This window comes from Barbatula barbatula, assembly GCF_947034865.1.
Source record: "Barbatula barbatula genome assembly, chromosome: 20".
Lineage (NCBI taxonomy): Eukaryota > Metazoa > Chordata > Actinopteri > Cypriniformes > Nemacheilidae > Barbatula > Barbatula barbatula.
Genome location: NC_136783.1, coordinates 16,757,023 through 16,779,994, shown reverse-complemented (window position 1 = coordinate 16,779,994; position 22,972 = coordinate 16,757,023). Strand labels below are relative to the sequence as shown.

The following is a 22,972-nucleotide window of genomic DNA, read 5'->3' as shown; positions in this document are numbered from 1 at the left end:
CCTTGATTCTGACTGTCATGAGTTCTGTAATCACGTCAGGGAGCGCAACGGTCTCAGCCAGGACTAAAGCGAAGCGGAATCTGACAGGTTGTCTTCATTTCTCAAGGACTGGAAAACATATGACTGACAGCACCAAATCCTGCTTCGGTTTACAGAGAGAGCTAGTCTGTAATGCCCCTTCTAGGCACCTAGACAGAGATGTATGCAAAAGCTTAGATTTGTTAAGGCAAGCTGTGTAAAACTTGGAAATAGAACACATTATGATGCCCATGAAATAACCATAACCACAGTCTATTGTTATATGGTGGCAGTAGAGGTCAACCGTTTGATCAGCCGCCCGATTTGTGGGATTTTTTAAATTAATCTGCATCGACCGATTGTGCCACAAATTAGGCCGATTAACAAGCAGGTACATGTGTGAGCAGCTAAGCGTGGTTGTGGAACATGCGATGGTGCTTTTTGCGGCAAACAGATTACCGCCGGCATAACACTGTGCCTGCTAACTTTTCAACTACCTGATAACTTCATAAGAAAACGCAAAGACTTAAATTATTTTTATCCTTTGTTCTTAATCTAGCCTTGTATGTTTCATTGTTAAAATATGAAAATACTTGAGAAAGCGTGTAACTTTTTAAAACTCTATTGTTAGCGAGCCTTCAATCACATTGTATAGGTTACATGTATGCACAGGTACCAAAACCTGATGAAGAGCCCACCGGCTTAATTATTAGAGTTGTCCGCATTGTATAGCTAGATAAACTCTGAAGTTATCAATATTGTTCCTGTACCGGAGAATCTCTCTCCCTCTGAGGCTGCGTGCGAGACGGAGCAACTCGCACTCTCTACAGTCTACAGCTATGCCTTGTTAAAAGACAAAACTTCTGGCTAAAACGTGCACATTAACTTTCCTGCTTAAATGTGCTGAACACTGTAAGTGTGTGTTAGAAATCTGAAATGAAGAGAAAACATTCTGCTTGATTGGTACTTTTTTCATCTTTAAACCAATGGTTAAAATTCAGCCAAAGTTTAAATGCTGACTTTTGTTTCTCCTTGCTTACGCAATATGTCCGTAGGCGGTCTTTTGTGGCTGTTAAAATGCATTTGTCAGGCATCTAATATCCTATAAAATAAATATAACAAAAAACACAGTTATGAGCAGCAGGCTGTGTAATATGAGTGATTTTTTATTTTAGTTTTCAGTTATGTTATAACCAGTTGACTAATAGCAGTGTCTGCCAACAAACATCAACTAAAAGCATACTTCAAAACAAATTGAAAAGGTGCTTAAATGTTTTTAGCAATGAATTATTACTATGAATTAGACGACTATCTTGCACCCTGCAATAAACACCTAATGTACTGAATCTTTCTCAATCAAGTGCAATGATTTGAAGAGACATGTCTTTAATTTAAGCAATTTTCACTTCTTATTTAAGTAAAAAGAAGACCTGTAAATATTTCGGCCTCCTATATCGGCATCGGCTGGCCTGATTTCTAAGCATCAGCGGGGGAGAAACCCATATCGGTCGACCTCTAGTGGAAAATGTCTTCACAGGTTGTGTCACAGTCAAATATTACGAATAATATTCTAGGACAGGGAAGCCAAATGGTGACTTAAACAGACAGCAGAAAAGTTAATGTTCTGCCAGTCATTGATGACATCTACATTTCTCATTTTCGGATCACAAACTGTCAAAAACAGACTGTTCAATAAATGGATAAAATAGCTGAGAGGAAATGAGAATGGGGAAGATGAACTTTGTTTACCTGACAGAGCTGAGGTTGATGCATGTTTGCATAACTAAAGTCTGATTTGCAGGCGTGTAAAATATGCTGCTTCTCCTCCTTACACGAATTATAATTTAAAAAATCTGACAACCTTGTAAAACACTCTTTCACCATTTGCCCTATTGAGGCTAGACGACTTAAACTGTGCATAATTCAAGGATCGGTCGCATAACATCGTCCCTGTGGGCACTGAGAGAAGCAAAAGCAGAGTGTGTGAGAGAGAAAGAAAGATGTCTGCATAAAATGCTGGGAAGTGACAGGTAGACAATTCTGATATGAATAATTGAAAACAAAATCAAGCAGCATGCCTGAACAATTATATACAAGATGAATGTGAATAAATCATCAAAAAGGAAGAGTTAAAGTGAGAGAGGAGAGAGAGAGACAACCTAATTATATTGTGGCTGTTATTGTGTTTAAATGACTGAATCCAAGGTGTGAAATTAATGTCTGATGTGTCCAATTTCGTTTAGTTTGATGTGACTGTTAGTGGGTTGAATTGCAGAAACTAAGTACCTGCATGAGGCAACACCCCTGATAAAACTGTGAAGAGAGATTGGTTCCAAAATGAGTTAAATTCCAAAATCATGTTATCATGCTTTTATTGTGTTTTATTCATGTTAGCTGTGTTTTTTAGTTATTATGGCTTCAATACAAAAACTGCAGTTTGATTGATATTAATTGGAGCGTTGGTCTTGTGATCAGAAGGTTGCTGGTTCTAATCTCAGTGTCAGCAGGTCATGGCTGAAGGGCCCTTGAGCAAGGCACCTTACCCCTGATTGCTCTGCACTAATGTGCCACTGTATAAAACTACTTGTAAGTCGCTTTGGATAAAAGCGTCTGCCAAATGAATAAATGTAAATATGTAAACATCAATCTGCAAGTGTCAAAAGCTTATATAGTTACAAAATTAAGTCATTCAAAAGTGTGATTCTTGAGTGAAACTAGATGTTTCCAAATTAGAAGGTGTTCATGTCTGAAATATTAGAGGCAACGTTAACATTCTGCTTAATTTTACAGCATTAAAGATGATAAATTGTTAGAGACATCAGTGTTAGAGAAAGTGTTTTCCTATGCGTCACAAACACATTTATTACACTCACATCCTGCCACACAGGAGGCTCACAACTCACAACTGGCTTATCCTATCCTCAGTACCAACTGCAGACAATAGCCCTGCTGAGTATATAAACCCATCATCCAAAACAGCGCTCACATGCCCAAGATTTTTCAACAGCAAAATGCCCAGTGCCTAAAACACATGTTACCATCAAATTGTTGCTGGGAGAAGGTGTAGTAGACCTGTAAAGAAACATTTGTTTGTGCAAACAAAGCTGCATTTAGGGTTTAGTTTTAACCCAGAGCATAATTTTTGCATCCAAAGCTGTTAATATGGACTGACCGGCTTTCTGTGTGCTGAAGGTGAGGGCCAGTCTGGTGAGCAGCTCATTGTTCTCATAACGATCCTCACTGACGGTGATCCAAAAACTGCTCTCGGACATCTCCTGGGGTGAGATCTACACAGAAACAGACAGTTGAAGAAAAATAACAGCCTGACATCATCATGACACCTCGTGGGAGGTCAGAATGCTGGAGTTGCTAGGCAACGTGAGGCATGTCCACAATCTATAAAGAGGAAACCTATTCAAATATTCATAATGTGTTCTACAGCCATTTTTATCTCGTTTTCTAGCATGTCAGTGCATGTGACAGCTGAATGCAGCCCTGAAGAGGCTTATTCCCAGTCATGTCAATAAACGAAAATGCAGGGGCGAGTTTTCTAGTCAAACAAAACTATACTAGGACCACGTACGTGCATCCACATGTACACACAAGCCATAGTGAAATAAGAATTGTCCTCAGTAAATTTCGCTCAAGTTTAAAGATTCACCCTAGTGCTAAGATGTGGTATGATCAGTTTAATGGAGTGGTTTTGTTGAGATAAAGGTTTGGGATAAAGACTGAAAGGGTAATCAATGAGACTGGCTGAGCTAATGAACAAAACTTGCACTCCTGCCAAATACATGTGCCAATAACAGCTCTTCAAACCTCCTCCATGAGGAAACGTTCAAGGAAATCAAACAAGTCAAGAATGCACTGGACACGTGTCTGAATAGTAGCTGCTCTGTGAAATTTATCAACCGAAATTATGTGAGCACGCATTACTGTGTTCAATCCCACAACCAGCCCATCCGAGGGGCACTGTGTGGCATGTCCCATGATGCACCAGCTGTCTCGTCTTGGTTTTAAAGATGCAAAGCTCGTGTTAATGAGTGATAAAAGTTTTGGGTCAGGAGCCATGAATACTGCATGGCACTGGCATCTTAAGCAGCTGTTTAAAAAACTCATAAGAGCCTCTTTGTGTCCCCATTATGGCTAATTACAAACAGGTTTTGGATGAGATTAAGCATATGTCAAAATCTCCAAAACATCTGTATGATGGTTTAAATAGAGACAGGGATTAAATATTAATCGTAATGTTATAAACTAATACCACTCCATAGACGGCGCATGGCAACATCTGTCGAGAAACAACTTTGGGCACTCGTACAATAAAGTGTGATCCGTCATGGTGGAATGGGTATGAGCAACTTTTTTTGTTAATGACGGCTGGCAACAAACAGCAACAAGGAAACAGCAGAAGTTATCTTCACAGTTACTTTGCGAACATCTGTCCTTTTATGTGGCTGTTTGGCACTGTGTGTTCAGTGCCAAAGAAGGATTCTGCTCAATTGGGGTTTGAGGGAGTAAAAGTTTGAGAAAATTTAACTATCGAAAGTTGCTGCTGGTTAAGTGAATAATAAAAGAAAATTAAATAAATGAGCAGAAATACAGACAGACAGAAAAAAAGAGATGGGTAGAATGGGCAAATACGATGATTCATTTAACATTCTAAGTCAGGATAAGGTCTGAAGCATCAGATGTTACCTTGGCCCAGTTGAGGCGCTTCATGGAAGTTTCAGGTTTGAATTCCTTCTTGGGCTTCATGCCGAAAGGCAACGTTTCTTGGTAGGAGGCAGTTGCTAGGCCAAGCAGACCCAGAGGAGGAGGAGGCGGAGGCATCCCGGGCATGGAGGCACAGTTGGGAGGTGGCGGTGGAGGAGGTGGGGGAACTGGAGCCCCAGAAACAGGGGGTGGAGGAGGTGGGGCGGGTGGAAATGAGGATGAGCCGGTTGAAGATAAGACCCCTGGCACTGCCCCGACCTGTAAATACATGACATTTTAAGTAACACACAAGTCAATGTTTACAGCACAAGATTGTTAACTCATATCCTAGTAAGCAAACTTTGACGTTTATGGACTAAAAATGCATTTGTAGTTACAGTGCATTTCTAGGTAGTTGCTGAGATATAAGGCTGTATTCTGTTGTGATATGACAGTTTACACATCTACAAAGTCTAAAGTTGTATCTATAGATATCAGTCCATCCAGTTTAATTTAGGCAGGTAAGTAAATGTAAAAGATTTAAAGACCATAACCCTTACTCCACCTCAAACCTCCATCAAACCAGTAGACAAAACAAGTCCGATGCACAACTCTAAAGTATCCACTCCATTCACTGTGAATAGCAAACAGCTGCAATAAGAGGATTTATTGAACAAGTAGATGCTCTAATTCCAAATGCGTACATGCTGGCCTGCAGATAATTTACCAGCTAAGAGTCAGCATGACTGACGGTCCTGTATACCTGGAGAATTGACTGCGTGATTACGCTTTGCAGAGCTGCAAACGATCGCACCCCAAAGAGATGGATCAGCTTAACAGCCTGCACTCCAAACTTTCACTTCGCTCATCCGCCACCATTATTTAAGAATTGATCCGCTCTATCGACGGTGGCCCGGTGAGCCAAAAAGCAATAGATCAAATAAACTGTTCAGTTGATGCCCTATTTGTCATGTCAATGTGAGTGGTTTGGAGATCCGCACAGCTCTGTAAAACAAAGGAGCTCCTGTCTAAAGACTTATGTCTTAAAGTCCTGAAAAACAAGAAAGAAAATTGGATGCCAATGACTTGTGCTCCTAGGACACTAATGGGCAACTAACTAAAATAATCTTGTCAGAAGAGGATTACATGTATTGTAATGGCATAAATGCCTCAGAAAAATGAGGTTGGTTCTAAAAAGCTGTACATAAATCAATAAAAACTTGAAAATAAGATTAAAAGACTACTTTAAAAATCTATAAAACATCCCGGTTCAGGGCTGTACGTTCATGTTTCTTGCACATAGCACTTGTGCTTGAGAGGTTTAACATGTTGTAGCACAGGCAAAACAGTTGTAGTACAAGAATAAAATGTGATCTTTAAAAAAAGTGCAGTTTATCACACCAATAGGCAGGTAACTGACAAATGACATTAACGTTGCATCCAGATGGATATATTATACAAGTTCTGAACTATACAAAAGTAATATATTTGCCCCCAAAAAAATACTGTAGTGTACAATGCTATATTATTTATTAGCCTACAGTAAACTGCAAGACTTCACACGAACACCCAGCTCTGTCACTGCACTTGCCAAACTGTATCGCAAGCGTGCTACACTGCAGAATGTATTCTTCGTACAGAACAATTTTTTTATATGTTGCACTGTACAGCCCTGAAAATACTATTCAAATCAGGACTTCAGGGCAACATGTTGTTTGGATACCATCTGCTCAAGGTGAACTACATATAACATAAGGACAGCTCACCTCTGTGTGGAAAAAAGAGCAAAGGCAGTAAACAATGATGATGCCAGCTCTGAAATCAAATCAACCAATGTATATGTACTGCAGGACTAAGCGAGGTGAGGAGAAATCCTGTTCATTCAACCAGACAAGCAAACCCATTAGTTAAAAAAACTATCCATTTCGGTTAAACATCGTCATTTTACTGCATACCTGAGGATGCATGACATAACATCCCTAATTACTTTCATACACAGCTAAAGAAAAGACTGGACAGCTTTGCTCACTGCTTTTGTGTGCATATAAACCCACCGATGCCCAAATAAAGATATGTCATCATGAGAGAGAGAGAGAGAGAGAGAGAGAGAGAGAGAGAGAGAGAGAGAGAGAGAGAGAGAGAGAGAGAGAGAGAGAGAGAACGAGAGAGAGAGAGAGAGAGAGAGAGAGAGAGAGAGAGACCGAGAGAACGAGAGAGAGAGAGAGAGCGACTGAATGAAAAACACCAAAAGAAGCAGACACTGCAATCAAAAACAGTGACAGAAGTGGCCATACGAAATGAGAGAAAGCTATGATACCTGGTTTCTATAAGCCTGAAGTTCAGCCTCCAGCTCATTGATCTTCTCTTCTCTATTCAATAAGTGGGCCTGAGCTTCCTGTCTTCCCAGGAACTCCTCATCAAACTGGAGGGCGGAAATATCGTCAGCAGACATGACAGATAAAAATACAGAGTAAACACAAAAACAGCATACTGTAGATCCTCAAAAAATATGCTCATCTGTGAGCATAATGTACATCGGAGGAGCACTAATAATTTAAATTAAAGATAACACTAGAATGAAACCTAAAACTCGACAATAAGATTAAAATAATCAATAAAAGGTCCCGGTTCAGGGCTGTACGTGAACTTAAAACAAATGACATTAACATTGCACATAGCACTTGTGCTACAGAGGTTTATTTTAGCCTTTGGAAAAGAGGTTTAGATCAGTGAGAATTTGACATAAAAACAAAATTTCCTCAAGTTAACCGTCTGGTAAGAACAAAAGTTAAAAAGCTGTGGTTTGGCATGTATAGATTCTCTACCACCTACATTTCAGCCCGCAATTATAAAGTGGTGCTCCAAACAATCAATACAAGCGCCTTTTTTAATCTCAGAATACTGTTAATTACAAATGGCTGTTTGAACGATTTCCAGTAATCTCGCCTTAATTAAAGAAAGCTAAATGGTGTGGTCGCGAACGCTCTTCAAAGGCTGCATTCTTCATTAGCAAATCCTAAGTGTAAAGACAGAAATGGAAAACAAGAGGGGGGGTTGAAGATGAAGAGAAAAGAAAGTGCACTTGCCTTCTGAGCGAACTCAGAGGCCCTCTGTTCAAATTCTTCTGCCCTGGCTTTATCCACACACACCTCTGTAGAGAGAAGATCAAGAGGTGAAGCATTCCAGTCAGGAACACACACGCGAAACAGGCCTGTACACAAACACACACACACACACACACCTAACAGGTGACTGAAGTCCACATCCAGACGTTTGCGGTAGGTGAAGTCAGGATCCGTGCCACTGCGATGGAGAACGATTTGAGACACACACTCCTCTATGATCTTAAAATACTGAGGCCTAGAGGACACGAGAACAAGAGAGTGAATATATTGGAGAGAGAGAGAGAGAGAATATCAGTGCACTGTATTATAATTTTGGGAATACGGTATAATGGACTTGGCCACAGAATGAGAAAAGGGTTGTTAAATTAACTTTGAATTCCTTGACAGTAGCGATACTGCCTTATACAAGCTATTAACTCGAGCAATGAAAATGACTGCTTAGTCCTTTTACTCTGATGCCGCTCGACATAAAACAGAAAAGAGAGATAAAATTAGGGAGGAAGATTGAGAGAGAAATAACAAAAGAGAAAATGAATAGCGTATGTGATACTGTAGAGTGAACTCATCCAGATGTAAAAGCAGCATTACATTTTTATGTCAGGCTATAGTTGTTCTCTGCCCACCAGATGACATATAGCATTTCATTGACACACCTGGAGCCGCTGTTACATCTATCTGGTGGTCTCTATAACATACTGATGTAAAATGCCGAAGTATGGAGAGAAGGCGGAGACCCTGATTCCAAATTAAAAGTTAAAGAGACATAAGACAAAAGTTGAAGGCCCAGTTACCACTAAATATGGCATTCTCCAAAATCAATAAAAACACAAGCCAATTAATTAGACTCCAGGCCATTCCATATACCTTCACTGAATACCACCGAGAGAAAAGGAGAATGGTCACAGCATAGCAGAAAATTATTCTTTTGATGACTTGATAATAAAAATAAAATGGCAGGAAAAGGAACCAATTGAGACTAATAGAACAAGGAACTGATTTCTTTTTGTATCACAAGACGTTTCTGGAGGTTTTCAGAGCAAAAATAAAGAGCATTTTTCTTAAAGAAGGAAAATGAGAAAAGGTTTCAAGTGGAAATGATGAGGAGGGGAGGGGTGAGAGTCTCTCTGTTCTGACCTGTTGTGAACCTAAAACCCTAAAAACAGTCCACTGCTATTAATAATCACCAAGTGATCGATTGGACAACAGTTTTGCACAAATAGAAGGGATACTCTGATCAGGATTTTTGCAGATGATATTGAGAACTGATTTCTTGTCATCGTGATTGGCCAATCGGATCGATTTCGATGTTTCAAGCGTTATATAACTGACATGTAAGCTCTTTGATCCCAGTTAACCTTTTTCAGATAAAGTAATACCATGGATGTTGCCTTTGTTATATTTTTTATATAATTAAACTTTAAACTTGTCGAATCAGGTCATTTGTGTTAAATGCTTTGGACATTGATCCTCCATGTGAGATTTCTTTAGAACATATAGTGCAAAAAGCATCCTATCAATTCGGTTCATGAGATCGGATTCGTGAGATTTTGTGAATGCAGATCGAGTCATATAATTTGATTATCGGCCAATCTGCGGCCAAAAAACCTGGCCCAAGAAATCATAGAAATACCAATCTTATGTGCCTTATAACTACAGAAAGAGCTAAAGAATCACACTTCATGACTTCATAGCGTGTCAACATATATGTGAATGAACTGACTTTCTGTGTTGATTTAAAAAAACTGTGAGTAATGTATCCTGTATTCTACAGATAAGGAGGCTGCTTTTTGATCAAGACCAGGTTTAGCACTCCCCAGCTGTGAGCTCCAAGACATGAAAACTCTTTGAGCAGACACCACAGATGAAAAGAGAGAGAACGAAAGCGAGTGTGCGAGTATATAGGCAACAGTAATGTGGATATGAGAGATGAGAGAAAGATGAAAGCAGGTTCATTCTCTTTGTTGACACTGTCATTGGAAGGTTCGAGGGGCTCGAGACCAGCAGGGTGTGCAGACGCTCTGTGTGGAATAAATAGTGTGCATGGACAGACTTTAGAGAGAAATGTTCAAGTGATGGGAAGTGCTTACTGGGAGGACTGGGACCTTTTAACGGAAATGGACCAATTTAACAGCAGTGGGAGAGGGTGAGGAGACACAGGAGAGTAATGAAGTTCACTTGGTCGGCGTGTTTTTTTCGTAATGAGTGCAGACGTGGAAAACTGTAGAGTCAGGTGTGGTTCTTCATTACATGTAGTAGGATATATATATATAGTATCTTATAAATAAATACAAGCATGTTGTTTCTTTTCACCCGGTCTTCAATCATTACAGACATACTAGGTTATCAAAATGCTCCTTAGCATTTCACTACCTGCTTAATCTCCTCTACATTTTACATTTACATTTATTCATTTGGCAGACGCTTTTATCCTAAGCGACTTACAAGTAGTTTTATACAGTGGCACATTACTGCAGAGCAATCAGGGGTAAGGTGCCTTGCTCAAGGGCCCTTCAGTCATGACCTGCTGGCACTGAGATTAGAACCGGCAACCTTCTGACCACAAGCCCAACGCTCTAACCATTAGGCCACAGCTGACCCCTATAAACGATCCTCTATAAACACATGTCAACAACAGCTTACTAATAACCTGTTGAACGCTTGTTTAACACGTCCAGCTTAGTCAATGCAGAAGAGGAAGAGTCCAGTCTTCATTTAAAACAGCTTGAACTCTGATCAATGGTGGCAGACAGTCGGGTAAGAGACAGAAGTAGGAAGCAGCTCACTGCTTGAACATGAATTGCCTTTGATGTTTACATCAACCGCTCCCACTAAACACATCGGGTTCTTTTCTATCAGGTGCTTTCTGTGGAGAGGCCGTCGAGACGCTCAACAGATGGTCTCTATCTTTAAACCTCCTTCCTTTTGCACCTCTCTCTTCTGTCAAAGCTGTTATTCCTAACACAATACAGCTCGTCAGCTAAAGAGCTTGAAAAGCTGTTCTCCGTCACACAACACACTGAGTCATTAGCAAGACCTTAACACCGGGAAATGTATGCTGTAGCATCACTGGCACAAATTAGTCAGAAATGAATAAAAACTGGGAGGAGAGAAAGCATCTTCACGTAAAGCTTGAGAAAGGTTGAATACAAGATGAATGAAGCATTACTCGAACGGGTATGATTTGGTTTTGAATGGCATTCAGTCTTTTCACAGGTTTATAAAAAGACACTATGTGCATACAGTTCCAGTCAAAAGTTTGAACACGCCTGCTCGTTTTTAATATTAGTATTTGATGTATTGTGGAATAAGACATTAAAAATAGACATCTTACAAGCGGAATTACACAGAGACAGAAAACGTAATACAAGTAAAAGAGATCTTATGTTTTATATTATATATAAACCAGCCAGCCTTTTCTTAGATGATAACCCTGGGCACGTCCTCAACCAAATTCATGATGTGCCACCAGGGATGGTTTTTCCAAAAGTATTAAAGGAGTTCAGCTACTGTCTGCTTTTCCTTGGAAATCGTATAAATTAATAAGTATTTAAGGCACGGTTTACTAACTCCAAGCATTGAAGAATACGCCTTAAGAGCAACTGCAAGTCTGAATAAACTTTTGACTGGTAGTGTAAATCCTTGCATCTTATCTGAGAAGTTCTCATGACAGTCAGTCAATACAGACGGGCTCTCACCGTGTGAAATAATCGTTCCTGATCAGCAGCAGGTGTTGCAGTATGGAAAGGAAATAACTCTCTGCGTTTGTGTCCTTCACAGAGGAGAATAAAACATTGAATACATCCCCGATATCAGTACACACTGTGTTAAGGAGCACTTGAGCATTGACACCAGCAAAACGCAATGTTTTGTAAATGAGCAAAAGAAACTGAACTGCATATACTAAATTACTCTTTACACATTTACTGAGCACACACTGGAAGAGCAAAGATCTTATGGCTTATCATATAGCCTTCATATAACAATCAAATCCAGAAAATGTATGATTAAAATCAATTCTGAGAAAATAACATCAATGCAGTTGGTGCATCTTCTACGGGGAAATGTATTCAGTCAAGCTGGACGAAGTATACCAAAATATTAGTGTCAGAGATTCAAAGGCCCTCTAAAGATCAACGAATAAGTAGGAGTAAAAAGGGAGGACAGAATATCAAATGATAAATGTCTCCTTGTAAGAAGGATATTCCAGTTCACTTCTGATGTCCTCGAGGCGATGGGAGAATTCAATCATGTCCTCCTCCTTGTGCTCCTCAAAAACCTTGAGCTGGATATCCAGAGCGTCATTTCTGATGGTGTTCAGACTCTACGAAGAGAGAGGAGAAAACAAAAAAACTAAGAATTAAAAAGCCACGTCATGGAAAACATGGTCCTTAAAACTTTAAGTGTTTAATGTACTACGTTAATGCTCGATCGCAAAAGGCATTTTTGGAACTTTGCAAAAAACTGTTTATTTTGAAATCAATTTTGAATAAATAGAATGACTGTTTGGACTTCAGGGAAAAGAATAAAAAAGTGGAATACAGAGAATTCAGAATATAGTATTTTGCTTTTATTTTCCTCAATAGATGTTCCCATCTGACTCTATTCTCTAGTCCTATTCTTGAGGAAGGAAGAAGGCCCTGTTTTGAATAATAAATAAGACATGGCTAAGGTATTAATCAATCTCACTCGCACACTCTCTGGCTTTCATTTCACACACTTCGCCTATTTTGTTCAGGCAGTTTTTAGTCGCATTGTTGATAGAACATAACCACATTCAGAATGCCAGGAGAAGAGAGAGAGGGACAGGAAAGTAAAGGAGAGTCCAATCCAATCCTGGCTGCAGGTATTGATTCAGCCAAGCAACCTCTCCTTCAGGCCTTATAAATTATTCGCAGAGCAATTTTACAATATTTCACTCAAGTGGACAACTCATTTAAATATTAATACACAGGCAGTGGTCGAGCCACTTACCGGCAGGATCTCTCGCAGGCCGCAGCGCATAAATTCATTACGGATGTGAAGCCTGAAGTCCAACTCATCAGGAGATGTTACGAGGGCATTGATGAGCTGCATACAGGCCACCTAAAGGGAAAAGATAACATTGAGCTTAAGAAAGGCTGTGTATGTATGTGGGTCTGAGGGCATGTTTGAATAACAGTGAGCATATACTGTATGTGCCCTATGTAACCATATTTACATGCTGTACTGCATCTTAAACATTTTTCATTATTTTTATTCATATATACATTTATATTGCCAGCAAATTGCAATTGTTGGCACTTGATATGACTTGACAAAAAAGATTGTTGAAGCAGAGGACAGCTTGTTTGCGGGGGAATGCACATGGGAATTTGGACCTGTTGAAAATCAGGACGGTGAATGGTTCTCAGAGAGCTTACATCCGATACAAAAGATCTCATCCCCTCAATCAAAAACTACTATTCATCTCCTTCAAGCCAACACAGATCATCAATTATTGATCGGCTGTCTTTGCAATCCCATAAATCACATGTAGGTGTGTGTGTGTTTAGTTAAAAGGCACTGGTGAATTCAATTGACTGAGGTGTATAAAAAAAGAGTGATTTATTTATATAACTATGTGTGGTTGTTAATGTTCTTTAACACCTCCGTGCACATCGTGACCACGATTAACTGATTATTATTCAACAAAGCAAACTCAATTCTTTGAAGTTATGAATCTCATCTAGCATGCTGTGATGACACAGGGCTGTTGGGATTTGAGGAATCTATAAAATATCCATTAACTTAGCTAAAGGTCAAAGGACAAAACATAATAGAAAAGAAAGAGTACAGTCACAAACATTTTTTAAGTCAAACAATATCTAAAACCTTTAATGAATATTTTTGGAAATACTCCAAAAATACAAATGTTGATTTTAACTCTTTTAAACATCTTTTCGGCAGAATAAGCCTCCCTTCATAGGCCAAACGCTTTGATTTAAGAGATGATATACCTCAATGTGGAAAAAAACTGTGGGAAGATAAAAAACTTTGGGAAGAAAAAGAGAAAACTGTCTACCTTTGATAGCTCTACTGTACCCTCTTCTTAATCTGCCAGCTTCTGTGAACTACCACTCTGATATAGGATGGGAGTGGTACAAGAATTTTTTTACATTCTTGTAAGAATTATTCACCTATTCATCTAGAAGCTTAAAAGTGGCACAGTACAAAGATTTATTCACTAGATATAAAATATACGCAGTATACAATAGAACTATTTCACAGTGTGACATGTATAAACCGAAAGTAGGGTAAATGCTTGTCCGGTCAATGCTCTAGCTCTGTTTACACAAAAAAGCTTTAAAGAATACAACTTTCCCTTTATTCAGACTTGTCTAACAAATATCAGAAATATTAAATAAATTGCTCAAAAAAAACATGTTTTTTTAATGTTTGTTTTCCCTAGTGTTCCCTACATCTCCCAGTAAACCATTAACAAATCAGACAACATATGCTACGTTTTGTAAATAAAATGAATGCCTGTGAGAAAACAAGCTGAAAAAATGAATGAATGGCTATCGCAGCAAAATGCTTTAACCTTTTCCGGTCTATGTCGCCATTTTGTGAAAAAGGGCGAATCATTCACCATTCATTTGTTTCCATAGATGAGCAAACAGCAAGTTTTTCTCCATCGAAAAGGCACATTTTAACAACAACCTTAAACTTTTTTCACAATTTTCTCACAAAAAAATACATTCTCCGGTACACTTTAAATAATGTTGGCCCCAAGCACTCTCTGCAACCAGCTCTTTCTAAACAAACATGCTGCACTTTCTGCAAAGTATGTGTGTCTAAGAGCTTCTGTCTGAAGATATGGGCCTAAAAATATCCTGTAAAAACAAGAGAGTGGTGTGTGGGAGAGAGACCCTAAAGGACAATCCTAAACCGTTCCCAATGATAACACTCTTTGATAAATGATTCACACGGTTAAAAGGGATCACGGCTTACTATTAGCAAACAGAACAATAACCAGTCAATCAATAAAACATTGCTAGGGCCTCCAAACAAACCAGTTGGCCTTCATGGATATTAGCCAGGCTGACTTGAAGATTTTGTTTTCTTTTTACCACTTATCTAATACTCTTGCTGGGAATTCGAATAAGTCAGCCAATAGGGATGAAGGGGGGCGCGTCCATGGTTGCATAATAAATTTAGAGCAAAGCCATAAAAAAGGAAATTGGATCAAGTTTATTATTCAATGCTAGAATAAGCTAAGTAAGGTCATTTTGTATGAAAAAGTATAAAGTCTATTTAATTGTTTTTAGTTTTAAAGCAAAACAAAAGGGTTCGTCTTAATACATTCTTATGATGATTTTATTGTGTATTAAGGACACTTTTCCTCATGTTCACAAAACAATGTAAAGATAACTGCACAAACTTAACTAGAGCATTCGTCTGTCGTTCATTCTTGTTGTGAACAGATTGGAAATGATTCAGTGCCGTCTCAAGTAATCAACAGATAAATGACGTATTCTGAACTCCTCTGCCGTTAATTTAGTTTTAAACATCTCAAAAATCAAATCGTTCGTCCTCAGGCTGAAAGGATCCATCACAGTAAACAACGAATCATAGTAATGCGCTCACGTTGTCTCTGTAAACATGTAAAATATCAGCTGAGCTGTGATTGACGCAACTACAGCGAGAAACATGAGTCACCCAGCCGCGCACAGCAAGCTGGTCGCAAAATGAAGCTGGCCGCAAAATGCCATTTAGCCGCAGTCTGGAGCCCATTCTTGTGATAACTGATGAAATAATGTTAACAGTATTTGTAGAATTAGTTGTTTATCTTGAATAGGTTAATAATAACTACAAACAACTTACACCTCTTGCTTTTTATGCTGTAAATGTTTATGTGACAAAGCCTCCACCGAATGGTTCCCTCTGCTACCAATTAGGCTAAAACAATGATGCTCTGATCTGCCTCAATAATGAAGCCATGCTGTTAATGCAGCCAAACTATTACAGGTATATGCAGTTCTGAATGGCCACTAGGATCAGCAGGCTGCAATTGACAAACATAGCGCAAGCATTGGGAATAAGCACACGTGGACACAGAAACAGTGCCCAAAATTCCAGAATTTGACCAAACAATAGCTTAAGCCCACAAATAAGCAGATTTGGTTTAGTATGCATCAAGAATCTGGAACACTAGAATCACAGATCAACTGTTTCTCTTAAAACACTGGCAAAAAAACTACATATTTGCATTCACATTTAACTACATTAACATGTATAACAATGTTGTTTTATTTGAAGTGTTTTCTTCTTTATTTATTTGTACATGCAACATCAAAAGATCAACTCAGAGAGACAAAGTCCTCTGAATTGGACACCCTTAAATTAAAATTTTCACTCTTTGTTATATTGCAGCCATTTGCTAAAATCATTTAAGTTAAAAAAATATCATTAATGTACACACAGCACCCCATATTGACAGAAAAACACAGAATTGTTGACATCTTTGCAGATTTATAAAAAAAACATGTAAAATATCACATGGTCCTAAGTATTCAGACCCTTTGCTGTGACACTCATATATTTAACTCAGGTGCTGTCCATTTCTTCTGATCATCCTTGAGATGGTTCTACACCTTCATTTGAGTCCAGCTGTGTTTGATTTTACTGACTGGACTTGATTAGGAAAGCCACACACCTGTCTATATAAGACCTTACAGCTCACAGTGCATGTCAGAGCAAATGATAATCATGAGGTCAAAAGTACCGCCTGAAGAGCTCAGAGACAGAATTGTGGCAAGGCACAGATCTGGCCAAGGTTACAAAAACATTTCTGCTGCCCTTAAGGTTCCTAAGAGCACAGTGGCCCTCATACTCCTTAAATGGAAGACGTTTGGGACGACCAGAACCCTTCCTAGAGCTTGCCGTCCGGCCAAACTGAGCTATCGGGGGAGAAGAGCCTTTGTGAGAGAGGTAAAGAACAACCCAAAGATCACTGTGGCTGAGATCCAGAGATGCAGTAAGGAGATGGGAGAAAGTTGTAGAAAGTCAACCATCGCTGCAGCACTCCACCAGTCGGGGCTTTATGGCAGAGTGGCCTGACGGAAGCCTCTCCTAAATGCAAGACACATGAAAGCCTGCATGGAGTTTGCTAAACAAACACCTGAAGGACTTCAGGATGGTGAGAAATAAGATTCTCTGGACTGATGATTCCAAGATAGAACTTTTTGGCCTTATTTCTAAGCAGTATGTGTGGAGGAAACCAGGCACTGCTCATCACCTGTCCAATACAGTCCCAACAGTGAAGCATGGTGGTGGCAGCATCATGCTGTGGGGGTGTTTTTCCGCTGCAGGGACAGGACGACTGGTTGTAATCAAGGGAAAGATGAATGCGGCCAAGTACAGGGATATCCTGGACGAAAACCTTCTCCAGAGTGCTCAAGACCTCAAACTGGGCCGAATGTTCACCTTCCAACAAGACAATGACCCTAAGCACACAGCAAAAATAACGAAAGAGTGGCTTCACAACAAATCCGTGACTGTTCTTGAATGGCCAAGCCAGAGCCCTGACTAAAGCCCAATTGAGCATATCTGGAGAGACCTGAAAATGGCGGTCCACCACGTTTACCATCCAACCTGACAGAACTGGAGAGGATCTGGAAGCAGAGGATGCCCCAAATCCAGGTGTGAAAAACTTGTTGCATCTTTCCCAAAAAGACTCAAAAGGGTGCTTAAATACTGAGCAAGGGGTCTGAATACTTAGGACCATGTAATATTTCAGTTTTTCTTTTTTAATAAATCAGCAAAAATGTCAACAATTCGGTTTTTCTGTCAATATGGGATGCTTTGTGTACATTAATGAGAAAAAAAATATTATTTAAATGACTTTAGCAAATGGCTGCAATATAACAAAGAGTGAAACATTTAAGGTGGTCTGAATACTTTCCGTACCCACTGTATGTTAAATTACTAAACTAAGAGAGACAAAGTCCTCTGAATTGGTCATTATATGTTAAATAACTAACGTTTTAGGTCAAATTTACTAATACTCATTTAAGAATATTAGATAAAGTTGCACTACAGATAAATTACCATGTTGATCTAGATTTTATCCTGTTGGATATCAGCCATAAGCAAGAAAGTCAAAAAACACATCAGAATGTGTGTGGCCATGAGTCAAAGTGCATTTCCTTCCTCGGCCACAGGGCCAAATACATTAAGAAAATCATTAATTATTTATAGAAATGATTATGTTCAATCTCATCAGGGATGTTTGACTAATGCCAGCTTGTGCTTTACAATGCAAATGAAGAGCTGTAACTGGCAACATTAATCTCCATGCTTCACAATGGTCCTGAGCCCCTGAGCATGCTGGCTAAACAAAAGGTCACGTTGATTTGTCAGAAAGGGACAGGAAATTAAATTAGTTTCATAGTGGTTAATTTATAAAAAGCTTCATGGCTGTGTAAGTACCACACAGCTAAAAGGAGCATTAAGTGTCTGTACTTATTTGTGATGTGTTCTGGTCTTAAAGTGCTTGTTTTCTGATCCTTTTTACAGTGGCCTCCATACGCAGACACAGGGGGATTGTAAAGTGAAAATTTTATTTTAGAGGTGATTCAGGGCCTGTGACTTCATCGTTATACTAACGTCACTATCAAGCAAATTGTTTCATCTCAGCCCAAGCGTTCTCAAATCTCTTAGGAAAACTTTCAAAACGTGATTCTATATAAAGAGACATTCCAGCTTCCAAGCAATGTGCACACGCACACACATTTTCTCAGATACTGCAAAGAGTGCTGTGAAAACGAGCAGTGTTATACTGAAGTGTTAATTAATGGACAACAGATTTTGAAACGTGAAACAGTACTTGTGCAATCACTGAAGAAAACTGTATCTTTGTTTTGATTCCCAGTACAAACAAAAAAATGCATTCGTCTTTATCGTCCATATTTTTTGGGTTGGTTTAAGTCTATAAAATCCAAATTTGAACAAAAAAAAAAAAAACATCTTGCACTTTTCTTCATATCAAAAGTGAATCAATAAGGGTTTAGACATTTTAAAATATGCAAGTATAGGCCTCTACATCTTCTGAAAAAGACCTCATCTTAGAGCGCAGTTTCTCTTTTAGGATTTGTGCTTTTATAGTTTTCACATAAATGATCCTCAATCTTTATTTACAGTGTGTAGCTGAGTGTGTATTTTACTATGCGAGGACACGAGGGTATTGGTAGCAATGTAACCGCAGAAGACGGGTGAACAGGGCAGACTGAGTGAGCGGTGAACACTCACCTGTAGCTGCACGGAGCGATCGCTGAGGCCTTGGACGATAGGACTGAAGCGGGCAACCCCTTTTCTCTCTGTTGCCGTGGTGATGGCTTCAAGGACTTTCTCCAAACTTAAAACATGAAAAAGAACAAAGCAATACAATGCATAAAAGCGCACATTTAAATGAAAGACCTTCATCTTTTGCTAGTTTTCACCTCTTCTCTTTACATCCACACAAAAGTGGTCACAATTTTGGTTTATGTTTTGGGGGGTTATTTTCTCTTTCAAGGCACTTAATGCACCTAATATATTTCTCATTCAAGAACAAATCACATCCTATAAAGGTTTACTGGGAAATTATATTGAACCCTTAAGGCATCTGCGGTGAAACTATGCTGGGCAAAAATAAACTGCATCAATGAGGAATTTCCACCTAGTTATGGTATAAATTCTGTATGCTGACAAAAGCCAAGTTAATCACTCAGACACCTTTTTGTTCGTTTACGGTGTACTGCAATGCAGTCTGATGCTGTTTCTGTAACACCTTTTACAGCAGTAAAATACACAAACTGTTTACGATGTCAAAACCATAGAGAACATGCATTTTGCATGTTAAAGAATTTGCATAAAGGAGACAACGATACCATGACATGAAATTCAGCAATGGTCCATAAAACTTAATAATAAAGTTCTACTAGAAAACACAGACGTATTTAAACATTTTAATATGTTTGTAAAGTTTTAAATAATTGAACAATAACTTTAAATTAGGACATCATGACACTTTCCGGTTGTCAAACTTAATATCAAGTAAATATGGAAAAATAATCTGTGATTATTTTGTAAATCATCCTTGTAAAGTGAAGAGGAACATGTTTTTGATGTCATACGATGAAATAGCATTTTAAGTTATTTCAAAGTGTACATTTTGGGGGTCCCTGTACGTCAAAGTTGACAATTTAATGATATTGCTATTTACAGATGCTGATGTCAAAATGACTAAGGTGAAATATGACTAGTATCTAGTATATAAATGAGAGCTTGAATAATAAAAAAGTTTTCTAATATCGAACAACTATTGGACCTTCACAAAAAAAAACGGACTGAAGGGCTGACATAAGAAAGAAAGCAGGCTTACGTGTTCTCTTCTCCCACGATGCAGATTGCAGAGAGAAGTTTGACAACATCTGTCATCATGGCCGGTTGACAAGGGTCAATGGCTCGGGCCAAAAGTGCCAGACTATTCTCCTCTCCGAGGATCCGCTCCAGTCCATACTGCAAACATACAGAGACCATTATATAATAGGTTATCCAGTGCTTTGTGTGACATTAATGAGCACCACTGCTTTACATACAGCTTACTGGCAGAAGAAAAGTTTGTAGGTACTGCGAAATAAAGAAAAATAAAATGCATAGTTTATGTCATATGTTCATATTTAAGATGCCATTATGAAAATTATTTGTAACGTTTTAATCAGAGGTGACTCCTATGTATGTGAAGGGACCACAGGAGGACATGATGTGGGTCTGTACACAGCGCTGCCTGTTACTCTGTCCTTGAAATAATGACAAAACTGTGAACAGGGATATGTTAATGGCATGTATAAAGGAGGTGTGGAAAAAAGACCGAAATGGAAAGCATAAAGGTGAATGAAGAACACAGACATAGGACAGAAAAGCCTTGGGGGTCTGAAACGATAAGAGCGGATCGAGACCCACAGAGTGAAGCAAAGAGTCAAAGAGCGGAGAATATCCATGTCTGAACACGGGGGGGGTTCAGTTAATGACGACCACTGCGCCAACACCACAGGACGAATTTCTCATTAGTTCAATACACTCTGATGTAACTAAAAAGATGATACAATCTCTCTTCGGTCAATCCCAAGGTGTAAGAGATACACTTGGTGTAAAATTATTCATAACTTTTTCGTCCTAGTTGAAAATGAGAAAAGTAAATTTAAAATGACATAATCTGATTATTTAGATTGCGCTGTTACGCAAACCTGGCATATCTAAATTAATAATTAGGAATGGATGTAAATACGACCCTTCATTTGGCAAGCTTAATTTGAGAAAGCCAATCATCAACCGTTTTACTAATGCAAAAGAGAAAAATTTAATTGTGACTCAAGTTTTGTAATTTTCAAGACATGAATCACACCGAGCAAATTAATTTCCGACTAAAAAGCTTTAGGACAGCAAATTCACAGAGTCGTGTTAATTGCTTCATAACTCATGCCAATTAATGGCTCCGGCTGCCATATCTCAGACTAGTTGTCATTCAGAACAGATGTTGCTGCAGCAGTAGTTTTTTTTATGCAAACATAGGTACGAAAACATCCTGCACGCCTCTGAGGCGCAGGGGAGATAACACGTTATCAAAGTGTTTACGCGCTGCAATGGATGTAAACATATTTGAGCCATTTTCTGTCTTCATTTCTCTGGGGTTGGTGACAGCTGGACGGGGGCACCTGCCTGGCAGGCATCATAGATGGAATATGTCCCATGATGCCGGGGGACTGAAGTGAGAGGTCTGGATCGGTGACAGGCCTCTGGGTAAGTAAGACTCTCAGGACCTTTCGGGTGTCTGGGATTACACCAGACCTTTAGGGCTGAGGGTGCATGTAGTGGAATTTGCCAAAAACACAACTGGGATCTCTGGGAAATTAATTCCTAGAATGACTGCACAGAGCTAAAACTCTGTAATTTCTATTTTGACAAATACAGCAAAGCCTCTGGAAACAACAATGGCCTCAGCCTATTTATCTTTTCTCAAAAGGATGGCCTTGATGACAGATTTCCAACTGAAATATGCACAGATGCGCTTATTTTCATGGCAGTTTAAAATGAAAACCAAGCAATTAAATCAACAAAATTCAGTAATTCAACACAAGCAATAGTATCAGAAAACAACTTGAGCTATCGTAAGAAGTCCACCACACAAAGTCCATGGCTTCATTTTTAGATTAACTGAAGTAAATGTGAATGGCTCTCATCCTTGCAAAACAAGCTGCTCCAATGCCAGGATAACATTCATATCGGGAAAGATGTATTACCTGCAACCCACCAAAATGTACTGTAATACTTAGCAAAACACTTGAGCAACAGTAATAGTGATGCCTGCCTTACCAAACCATATCGTAACAAAACACAGAGTGAGACTCTTAAGCAAGCCGATCAATGACAGCTAACAACTTCTTTGATAAGACATTAACATCTCAATCAAAAACTACAGGACATGCTGACAGCATCTCTGTGTAACATCCGCCGCATGCACAGTGAATGAGCGCGGATCAAAACACTACAGATCTTTATCTGCATTTATGTGAACGCATGGCAGTGGTAACGCCACAGACCCCAGGCTGTCTCCACAACATCAGAGAAACTACTGGAGATCCACTTCTAACGCCTGTTTCTAACGGGAGCATGCGAATCATCAAAAGCCCCCTCAGACCCCTCAACAAAGGCCGTACAGATGAGCCCCCTCCCGGTAAGGAGTGATGTCTGTCTGCAGCCCGCTTCATCCGTAGCCCTGCTCTTATCGTTCCTGACCATTTGAAAGCAGCCGCAGGTGTGTGTGTCCGGCTGGGAGGAGGAGAGAACAGTGAGTTAGCGGAGATGTAAAGCAGCCGCTCATGAGAGCTCACAGCAGATGGAATGAGTCTAGTTTGATGCTGGTGCTTAAGGATGATGAGTAAAAAACTGATATTCACAAAAAAAAGATCAAATCTAAGGGCCGATCAGAGAGAACGTTGTTTTTTGCTGTTAGACGCACCTCTTTTGATTTGGGTTCAGTAGGCAGAGAGCGGTTTGCGGCGCCTCGCGTTTATGCCCCCTGCAGCGTTTTTGGCAGAGCGCACCGAGCGGCGTGTTGAAGTCCAGAGACTGCA

The 22,972-nt window shown here is 39.3% G+C and overlaps 1 protein-coding gene across 1 annotated transcript in view; it reads right to left on the bottom strand.

The window, feature by feature from the left end:
* The window catches only part of diaph3 (diaphanous-related formin 3), a 214,110-nt gene that overhangs the window by 121,654 nt on the left and 69,484 nt on the right, over window positions 1-22,972 (bottom strand). Inside the window, exons 8-17 of the mRNA XM_079482660.1 lie at window positions 20,221-20,357; window positions 19,107-19,212; window positions 12,810-12,920; window positions 12,051-12,159; window positions 11,534-11,657; window positions 7,955-8,073; window positions 7,800-7,864; window positions 7,031-7,135; window positions 4,717-4,992; window positions 3,191-3,305 (exon numbers count right to left, since the gene is read on the bottom strand). Coding sequence (XP_079338786.1) covers window positions 3,191-3,305; window positions 4,717-4,992; window positions 7,031-7,135; window positions 7,800-7,864; window positions 7,955-8,073; window positions 11,534-11,657; window positions 12,051-12,159; window positions 12,810-12,920; window positions 19,107-19,212; window positions 20,221-20,357 — 1,267 coding nt within the window. The remainder of the gene's footprint in view (window positions 1-3,190; window positions 3,306-4,716; window positions 4,993-7,030; window positions 7,136-7,799; window positions 7,865-7,954; window positions 8,074-11,533; window positions 11,658-12,050; window positions 12,160-12,809; window positions 12,921-19,106; window positions 19,213-20,220; window positions 20,358-22,972) is intronic.